This window comes from Syngnathus scovelli, chromosome 22 (assembly GCF_024217435.2).
Source record: "Syngnathus scovelli strain Florida chromosome 22, RoL_Ssco_1.2, whole genome shotgun sequence".
NCBI classification, from domain to species: domain Eukaryota; kingdom Metazoa; phylum Chordata; class Actinopteri; order Syngnathiformes; family Syngnathidae; genus Syngnathus; species Syngnathus scovelli.
In genome coordinates this window covers 5,496,282-5,506,592 of record NC_090868.1, presented here as the reverse complement: position 1 = coordinate 5,506,592, position 10,311 = coordinate 5,496,282, and the positions used below count along the sequence as shown (strand labels likewise).

The window sequence follows — 10,311 nt, the reverse complement described above, 5'->3', positions numbered from 1 at the left end:
GTCATTTAAATGCAAATGTTTGCTCGCATGAGATTTACATCCCCGAGGTACTCACTCGAGGACATCCCTGTTGAAGGGCTTCTTGCTGTTGCCCAGGAACTCGCCGATCATCTGCCGACTCAGCCCTTTCCTCTGCAGCAGGAAGTGGGCGACGCCGATGGGAGTGTCAGGGATGAAGCCACGCGAGATTAGGAACTGGAGGCCTTTATCGGGATTACTGGGAAAAATGGAGGTAGAAGCTTTTAAAACATAGCCTAGCATAAAAAGAACTTTTTCTAAAACTAAAACATGTCGGGAAGTAGGTTGTACGTATATTAGGGCAGTGATTCTCAAAACGTATGTAGTACGAATTAGCATTAGCTACAAGCCACGAGAGTGAAAACCAAGGTTTGACTTTTCAATATTGTTATTCCAGATAAGTCAAATGGTTATAATTCCCAGTGTCCACTGTATTTCGAATGCTATTAAGCATACGTGGAGGAGAGATGCTCCAGGGAGGCTAGCATGTGAATGCCATCCCCCTCCCTCTGTGTTGTCACATCTGGTCCCCAACTGCTCCACTATGTGTCTGTTGTCTTGGTTTCTGTCTGTGTGCTCGCCCCTCCCCTCCTGTGTGCCCATGATCAGTGTGATTATTCCCACCTGCCTCTCGTTACCTGTCGTGTATATAAGTCCTGTCTGCCCCTCACTCCCTGTCGGGTCATTGGTTGTGGTTGTTCGGTGTTGGATTTACGTTGTGTGTTCCTGTCATGAGGTCTTTTTGGTTCCTGTTGTTGTCCGGTCTTGCTGTCGTCATGTCCTGATGTCATTCATGTTATTGTGGTTACGTCGTGTCAGTTTGCCTTTTTTGAGTTCACCAATAAACCCTGGTCCAAGCTGCGCTTGGTCGTCCTGCTCCATTTCCACCCGATCCATGACATGTGTTCTCTTTTTAAGTAACAGCCCGCCTGTCCTGGCTAATGGGTTTAGCTAGGTGAGGAAAGCTGGTCGGGGGGAGGTAAAGGGCAAGGGGGGAGGTTGTTAGAGCACCAGACAGAGCAGATGTGAGCAAATAGCAGCATGAGCTAGTCGGCAGTTCCCGGCTTTGAAAGCATCTGCTCGCCCACTCTGCTGACGGCTGACATGTCGCCGAGCGAATTTGGCTGATTACTTGATGTTTTCCCAACACGTGCGCAGATCCTACACGCTGAATGTCATTTGCCACGGCAAACAGACGAGGGGGTGGCAAATTTGAGACGAATCGGGGATGAGTGGTGCAGAATGAGGGAGAGGCAATTCTTGGCAAAGTGATGATCGATATTGTGATCGTTGAATCACGCTGTGAGCTGTTTGGAATGGTGGGCTCATTTAGCTGGTCGATTCAATTGTATTCCAGCCTCACATTTTGACTCAGTAAAAAACAAAACTTGAAAGCGTCTTCTCTAGTTCTTTTTTTTTTTTTTTTTTTTTTTTAAAACACGATTCCCGTGTGAATATCCAAAAGAGCGTGACGAGGGTCACCGTTGATGGGTTTGTGAGAAAACTCGCTTTCCATCGCTTACCATCTGGATGGGAACAGGATGTTGATGTTTGCGAGCATGTATACACACACGCACGCTTGTGCAAAACAATTACAATTTGCTCTCCCCCTTTGCTGACTATTTTATTAATTAGCATTGATTCACATGCTTTAAATCTACAGAACTGTGCTATACATTTACTGCTGTGCTGGGTTAGAAGAAAGCACGCAGGAGGCCTCTGCAACAAATTGCGTTATTATTTATCTGATGGTGATTCATCACAATGATTTTCCTGACTTTATCGTTGCCCACTCAGATGTTGAATCAGCGCAGCTTGCGCGGGGGTGAAAGGGCAATTAATGTAACAGTAAATATCACCCCAACGTCAGCCTCCTACTACCTTCCTCTTCGTCGCCCTTGACGATCTCTCACCTCGCCATTGTCATTGACAGTCCGTCAGTGATCAGCTTTTTCTGCCTCTGTACCTTTTTGTCCGCCTTCATCTCATACATGCTAAACTTTTTCCCAGCTTTGAAGCAGAAAGCAAGATCTGAGTGACAAAATTTCGAATTGGAATTGATCAATGCACTAACATGCTAACATATGAAAATATCGAACCGCGCAAATGTCCTGAGTTTGACTGACAATCTATGACCACCAATGACAAGCTTTTATTCAAAGAATGCTAACCTGCTAGCGGTGGTCGCGCAATATGTTGCCACCATTTTGGTAGACCGCCCCCCCATAAAAAGGGTCAAACACTTCAAATGCATCTAAAATCCTCCATGACAAATACTAAATTCGGGAAAAATAATTGAAAGTTCCTGTTCACTGCTTTTCTCACCAATCTTTCACTTGCGCTAGTTAATTTTTTAAGACAAATCTCAGCGTCTGAACCATCACAATAATCTGGACCCGTTAACGACTCAAAATTTAGATTCTCTGTAGTCGTTGAAAGAGTTTACATCACCCATACATAGTCGGGTTGCATTTCTAGTGCGACTTGACCAAATGCTAAAATGCTAACAGTTACTAAGAATCAATGAAAGCGATCTGAACAATTTGATTGACAACCACTGATGAGCTTTAATTGGCGTGCGTTGCTGAAGAAGCGACGCGTTTAACCCGAAGCCTGTTCAAGATAGGACCCCCCCCCCCCTTGGTTGCCGTTATTAGAGTGTGGTGGAACCAAATAACCCGGCGCTTGCTTTGCCTCTTGTTTTTACTGTCTCGACACGCACCTCCATCACAGCCAATTGATTAAATGTGTGCTTATCATGAGACTGCAAACAGACTCTCGTCACCTTATTCCCCTTAACCACACAGCGTGTTATTCATAACACATCCAAAGTGTGTACATGTCTCCATGACCTTTTTAAAATGCGTCCAACAGATTCAAAGGACACAAACCAGCTGTCAAACAAACTGCTTTTCCTGATTTTATCTGTATTCGCAATTAAAATGGCTCCGCCCCAGTGAAGTGTTACACTGTTAACATTTGAGGAAGGCTATTTTGTTAAAAATGGACAGCTGAATTGTTCGGGCCTCTTCCCCCTGACTAGTACTTTAAATGTTAATATTCCAAAGTGTGTAAACTCCTTGCTATTTATGACAGTCTTCGTGTCTCCTACTGCAACTCTTGTTCCAAGCGTCACGCTCGCAAAGCACAAGTTAATCGGCTTTACGGTCGCATTTTTATTGCCTCTTCCAGATTTGTGTGAGGAGCCTTAATTGGGCCAATATCGCTGTGAAATCTTGTAGTTGCTCCCGGGGGATCCATCTCGACAAGGAGCTTTGACAGACATGTTGCCGTGACAACGCAAGAACCCAAGATGGGGATGTTTTGCGGCATTTTTGAGCAAGAGGTGATGTCACGTGTTGCCAAAGGAGTGTCAAATGACATTGTGAATTACACGGCGAAGGCGTTTACGTTTTATTTAATCCGATTAGATTTTTCGAGACAGCTAATCTGACTGTAACATTAGATACACCCACATATCATCATGGGGTCACATTCAGCAACTGTCAAATTTTGTCTTTACAAATACAATAAGGCAAAACAAAAATTTTTTTAGTAATTTTCGGAATAGGAAAGACTGCACTGGATTGGAAACTAGTTAGATGGCTGTGTGAATCAACTGTACATCCAATTTATCACAGCATTTTACTAATTTTAACAACTTCTGATTTTAATAAGGTAACTAAAACATTCTTTGCTACGGTAGAATTACACAGTGTACCTAATAAAGTGGCAATGCCATGTTGCCCAACAAACTTTACAGCCTCCAAACCGACGGAGCGTGACACGTTTCAGGCGGGCTTCACCGCGTTCAGCTCCCGTGCACTCCTGTCGCCATGGCAACACACCCAGGTCTATCGGCGGCATGCGAGAACCACTTCGTTCTTGTGTGTCACGAGTCTTAACGTCCAACTGCCTGCTTCCGTTTTTTTCCCTTTTAGTCGCAGATGTGAAGACGAAATGGACAGCGGAGACTTTAAGAGACTTCTAAGAAAGATTGCATGACCCTAATCCGCGCCATGTTCCCATCAAAGGCTTGAGCTCTTTTCGAAGGGGGATAGCTCTCTAACTAAGAATCGTGGAGCAGTGGTTACCATGGGAGGAAGAAGTACTCACACTCTGCACTAAAGTAAAAATGACTACTGTCACTTTTTTTTTTCCCCTTATTGACATCCAAATCTCAACCCATCAATTGAGATCTCAATCACAGATTTTATTTTAACCTGAAAAATTAATATATTGTGGCGGTTACTCACACATTGAAGAGGTTGAGGCCGATGCGGTAGAGGCGTTTCCGCATGACGTCAGTGGACAGCGTGGGGGACTTGCAGCTGGCAGGGTTCTCGCAGTGGTAGCGCGGCAGGCTGAGGATCATGGCCTGGAGAGCTTCCTTGGAGGAGGCCTCCGATGTGGAGCGCGCCTCGGTGGACGCGCTGCTGCTGCTCATCTGCTCCGAGCTGTCAGCTGTCTCCGAGCTGCTCCGATTGACCCCTAGCTCAGACACAGGCGTGGGAGGTTTAGGGGGCTCCGGCGGTGGCGCCACCACCACCACGGCCTCTTCCTGGGGAAACGGTTTGTCCAGAGGACTTGAGGGTGGTAGGTCCTCGCCGCCGAGCTCTTCCTCACTGGGAGGGGGAGCGGGGAACTCCATATCTTGATCGCATAAGTCTATTTCTGGAGGAGGTGGGTTCTCTTGAGGGGGTGGAGGGGGATCTATGGGCTCAGGTAATGGGGGTGCGGGTGGTTCTTCGGGTGGGACGGCCTGAGGAGCGAAGTTCGTTGTGATGGATGCAGCTCCTTCTTGCTGGGCGCAGCTGCCCAGCGTGACGGACTCCATGACGGAAGACGATACGCGGAAGTTTTGGCTGTCGATCTGGACCGTCACATCCCGGAAGGCCATCATGAGCTTGCTGGCGCTTTTGGACAGGTCGCTGGGGTCCAGCGGAGCTTGATGAATGGCCGACTCCCCTACGCCGCACATCTCTCCTCCACCTGCTGCTGAACCGAACTGATAAGCGCCGCCTTCTTGCAGCGAGCACATGGTCTTCAGGCTCCAGTTGCTGAGCGCATCGTCTATGGACTTAGCCAGGGACTGGACTTGCTCAGTGAAGGAGTCCTCCAGGTCTGTCAAGCTTCCACCCACCGTGGCAGGCAGTGACGGTGACCTCACCAGAGGGATGCCCGCTAAATTGCAGCCTTCTGCCAGGGCCCGTTCAGCCGAGAATCCCTCAGTGTTCTGCACGCGCACCTTGCGAAGAGAGATGCGGCGCGGCAGGCGACTCTCCAACAGGGAATTGCGGATCTTCTCAAAGTTCTTGCTGAGCTGGTACTGGCGGAAGGCGGTCTGGATCTTGCAAGCGGCGCGGCGGGAAATGAGGTGGCCGCCGTATTTGTGCTCTAGCATTTCGATCTGGAAATAAGGACAGAGATATAAATTAATGACTGCTGAACATGGGACAAGTATGTTACCAAGCTTTTAAAGTAACATTTGGAGAGTAAAAGAAAACAATCCTTTCTTGCTCCAAGCTATAATGATGTCCTGTAACGGAGCCCAAATGGGGACAGTGAACATAAACTGTTGATGCTATCGACCTTGGTGGTGCATTGAAGATGAATATCAAGAAAGAAAAGGGTCAGACTGAAAGGAACTGGACAGTAAAAAGGAAGGACATCGTGGGAATGCAGACATAAATGGGGAAATTGCAAGGTCATGAATCCACAGAGTTAGTGATCCATACCAATAGGTCTGCTTGGACCTCATGAAAAACAAACGTGCGGCCGACTCACAGCATTTGAACAAAGCGCTCATTTTCTCTGCAAAGACAACTCATAATCTCCGCCAACTCCACAGAGAGGTTCTTTAAATCGTCTGAAAGCGAACGCGCTGTTAATCTTGCCTGTGAAAGATGGCTAAAAGTCTGTGGGAAACTGATAGACGCCATATAGCCGCCGCCGTTGTCTGGCGGACGCTCAAAGACTTGATGAAACCCCCGCGCTTAGTCGGAACAATCAAGGCATGTGTATCTCTGGAAACACCCAAGTGCGAGCTCTTATCTTGGCAAGTCACATTGTGCACCGCACATCTTTTCAACACAACCCTGCCCTCGTTCAGACTTAATGGACGATTATACTTCTGTTGCTTCTCTGAACCTCATTAAAGCTACAAGTGGAGGATGCTTTGGCACGCGGAGATAACCGAGAATACCCTAAGTTGTGTACAACAGAAATAATGTATCATTAAGGAGCTAGAGATACTTATCGTGTGAAAGATTGACTCTCTGTTACTCTTTTCCCGCTAATTCATCCAGAGAGGCTTGGATTGTCAAAACACAGCATCCCAAAAGTTTTACAAACAATTTCTAAAAACATCCCTTGCTTCCAAAGAAACTCTGAAGAGGTGCCCTTGACTGAATAAAATATAAAAGTCATTTGATTAAACGTTGCAGGTTTTTATGCCTGTTTTGGCCTCTGCGTAAGCTGGGTCAGGGATTTTGAAGAAACCATTTGAGGACACGCTGCTCTCTTTGTGCCTGTCTGACACACTCGGAATTACAGCCACCGGGAAGGTAGGAAAGAGGATTAAAACTAGCCTGGCATTTAGACTCGGTAAATTAAGACTATTCCGGCAGACAAAGATGAGAAAATGACACGTGGACAATGCAGTGGGGAGGACATGGCGGGGGAAGACACCCCTCCTCTTCAGTAGCAGGCAGTCGCTTAGACTCCTGATCACTTGACAAAGCGCTGATGGAGAGAGATTAATCTGCAGATCTGTGTTGCCACCGGCTGGACTTGCTCAATCGATTTTGAAGGACAGATTGAACCCACAGTAAACTAAACTATAAGGTGAAAGTAAACACTGCATTTTCAAAGGATGCATACACGGGGGGATACAAGGGACATGTGAATATTTTAACGCCACTTCAAAGCTACTTGGGTGGAAGATAATTGCAAAAAATGCAAGGTTGGAGGAAGTTCACAATGATTTAGGACTATTTAAACCTGGAGTCTTTCAATGGTTCCCAACTAGTCCTGACTTATCTAGACGCCAGGTAGTGATGGATGGTCTTGATGAATAAGCGCCTTAAAAGTGTTTTGAATACAACTGGAGGTCAAGTAGTTTTACCAAACACCAAAACACTCCGCCATGAATCATCCCCACAAGTACTGGATATCACGACGCACACAAGATGTACCGCCGAAGGGAGCGAGGAGAACCAAGAGGTCATTACTGCACTCGTGCTCATGCAAATGTCTCAAAGCGGAGAAACATCTGCATGATTAACGACCTGATTATGCAACGGCAAGAAGTGGGACACGACACAACATAACGTTCCCGTGCCAAGCCGAGTCGATAATTAAAGATCTGACGTCACTGTTTTGCTGAGGAATCTTTGCCCACAATCTATCTCTCGGAAAGTCGGTGACGATGGCTAAGGATGCCTTTCAAAGAATGTGACCTGTGACCCTGTTGGATATTCATTGTTGTATTTTCTCCTCCGAATTATCCCATCACAGCCAGGGTCACATGGGACAAACATAATTTTCCATGTGTTTCCGCAAACCGTACACAAATTGATTGTCAATCATGAGGTTACTGCACCACAATCGAGGTATCGCCCTGCACTTCCAATTAGTCCCACATTGATCGGAGGATGCATCCATTCCACGCACACTTCTCTCTACAGACAGGAGATCGATGGAAGCAATCTACGTCTCTGTTGTCGTGACGACGGTGTAAAAAAGACAGAGTTCTACCACAGGAGTCTCAAAAAGGAAGTTGCAAAAGTAAGTAAATCAGGTATGTCACATTTCATATCATTGTGTTGTGGCCAACGGGCACTAATTCTATTTCCTTACCTGCACAGAATTCTTGGGGGATGCTGTGTTAATTGAAGGACATAAAACAATACAAGGCAAAAATGACTGATGATGGTCCAAGACATGGAGATGGTATGGGTTTTCTGATGAGACAGCATGAACGGACAGACTGAGGCCTGAAGAGTGGGGTTGGGGTGGGCGGTTGTCTGGGGGGGGGGACGGGGGTCGCATGTTTGCACATTTCTTAATATTTTTAAAGACATCCATCAGAACAGTACAAGATGGGAGACAATCATGTGCTTTTATTCTCTGTGGAAGCTCCACTGAGAATCATTAAGTATCAGAGAGAGAATTAAAAATCAATTTCCAGCATTCTGTATACATCGAAGTATTCAACAGAGGTGAAAAAGACAAAAGCATGATGGGGATCCATGATGGCGATAATGATAATGATGATGATGTTGAAGCAGATATAGTTTGGCCAATCCAGTGGCTCAAATAGAGAACAGAAAAAAACTTCAAGGTTCCATACACGCACTAGGTTGTAGCCCCATTCCAAGCACACCCCTACCTGCTTGTTTTTGAGGTCAAGCGAGAGCTCATAGTCGGAGGTGGCCGAGTGTGAGCCGGCCCCGTTGCGTTGCACCCTCAAGGGCGACGCTGTGTGATGGAGACTGGCTCTCCTCGCCGTGCTGGTCTCTTTTGCGGCTTCACCTTCTTCCTCCTCCTCCTCCTCCTCTTCCTCTTTCTCCTCCTGTGCTTCTTCTACTTCTTCTACTTCAGCCTCTTCCTGAGCATCCTCCTGCTTTACTTCTTCCTCATCCGGCCCTTCTTGTTCAACAGCGTCCTGCGCTTCCTCCTCCTCATCAAATTGAGGTTCGGGCTCAGCTTCTGTCTGGGGTTCAGATTCTGGTTCGGTTTCAGGTGGGGGCTGCGGCTGGAGGGGCTCACACTCGGGCTGTGGAGGCGGCGGCGTCTCTTGATGGGGCAGCGGTTGTGACGGGGCCTCACTCTGCAGCTCCCCCTCTCCTCCCTTCCCTTCCTCCCCCACTGATGGGTCTGGAGAAAGGTCATCGCTGCAGAAAGGAGGAGAAAACGCAGAGTGAGGTGGCTTGCTGCATCCGCCATGACCTCTTCTCTCTCTCTCTCTCTCTCTCACTCTCCTGGGATGCAAGTGGTAAGACACGGGGACCCCTTTTTTTTTTTTTACTATTTTGACTGTGCCTCGCTTGTCGTCTATGCACTTGACAGACAAAGACATTGTGGAGGAGAGGACACAGCTGGAAAAAAACCCACAGGGTTGGTGTAGAAAAAGTTGGATGGAAAAGAAATACGGCAGCAACATCTTCAGGAAAAAGAAATGTGAAACTGACAGCCAGTAGTGACACACACACACACACACACACACAGAATAACAAATCAGGACAGTCATGCGTGTGTGCTTTCATTTTTGACGGCGTGGGTCTGCGTGTGTATGCAGCGGATTTAAAGTTGAACACTTGATTATGTGTCTACTATTGGAGAGCAGTGAATTAAAATTGATTGTGGGGAAAAATGATCTCATAGTTTTGAGGGGAAAACTTGATTACATGAAATTTTCCACGCAGCAGTGGACAATCCCAATTTGGACCTGCAGACAATAAGAAAATTGCCCCATCCCATAATATCATCCTGGTCTTTTTCTACTGGTTCAAACCTGACCTACTTACTGGATTTATCTCCCAAATTCCCCCTAAAACTAGAAATTCACGCTGAAATGTCGCTATTTTGACACAGTGGAGGTGCCAGAACACGACTCCCACGGATTGCTGTAAGTGCTGCAGGTCTGCTGGCACATCACGACACAAGATGGCTACCTGGCGGCAAAACGTGGCACAACGCTTAACTTTTGGACCACTTCTCCTCGGAAAGATGAGTCTAAATCTGCAATAACCCATCTGCGTCTCTCGTTGTCGGTGTCATCACACATGGCGGAGCTTTAGCTTGCGGAGAAAGTATCTGTAATGGGCTTTAGCGGGATCCTTCTAAAATAGATGTACGTGGGATGAATAATGGATAGTAAAATAGTCGCTTCTTCACAGAACTGCAGGTGAGCAAAAAATAGACACGCTAGAGGTGGGTGGTTGAGGGGTGTTGAGTCTGAAGATGTCTTAAAAAGGCAGCTTGCTATGTCTACTTGAAGTCTTGAAAAGAAGCCCAGCCATTTGCTAAGTGCCTTGTTATGGTGTTATGGCCTGTGATTTTTTTTTGTCATATGTGACAAAGATGAAAATGTGCGGAGAGACCGTATAAAAACAAAGAGTCATCTCAAGGTAAGGAACAATACACTGCTTAAATGGAAATTTACCAACACAGAGGAAAATAATTAGACTTTTGCAGCTTCGCACATTCAGATGAATTTAGTGTATATATTGTGAGTACTGCTGCTGTGACAAACTAATTTTCCTCACGGGAAAAATAAAGGATGTATTT

At 46.5% G+C, this 10,311-nt stretch overlaps 1 protein-coding gene across 4 annotated transcripts in view; it reads right to left on the bottom strand.

Moving 5' to 3' along the window:
* The window catches only part of iqsec3a (IQ motif and Sec7 domain ArfGEF 3a), a 39,927-nt gene that overhangs the window by 16,695 nt on the left and 12,921 nt on the right, over positions 1 to 10,311 (bottom strand). For 3 of the 4 annotated variants that reach the window (XM_049760233.2, XM_049760232.1, XM_049760231.2), the window contains exons 3-5: positions 8,411 to 8,915; positions 4,275 to 5,428; positions 56 to 217 (exon numbers count right to left, since the gene is read on the bottom strand). In XM_049760233.2, the coding sequence (XP_049616190.1) occupies positions 56 to 217; positions 4,275 to 5,428; positions 8,411 to 8,915 (1,821 nt within the window). The remainder of the gene's footprint in view (positions 1 to 55; positions 218 to 4,274; positions 5,429 to 8,410; positions 8,916 to 10,311) is intronic. The other variant, XM_049760234.2, reaches the window with a different exon arrangement.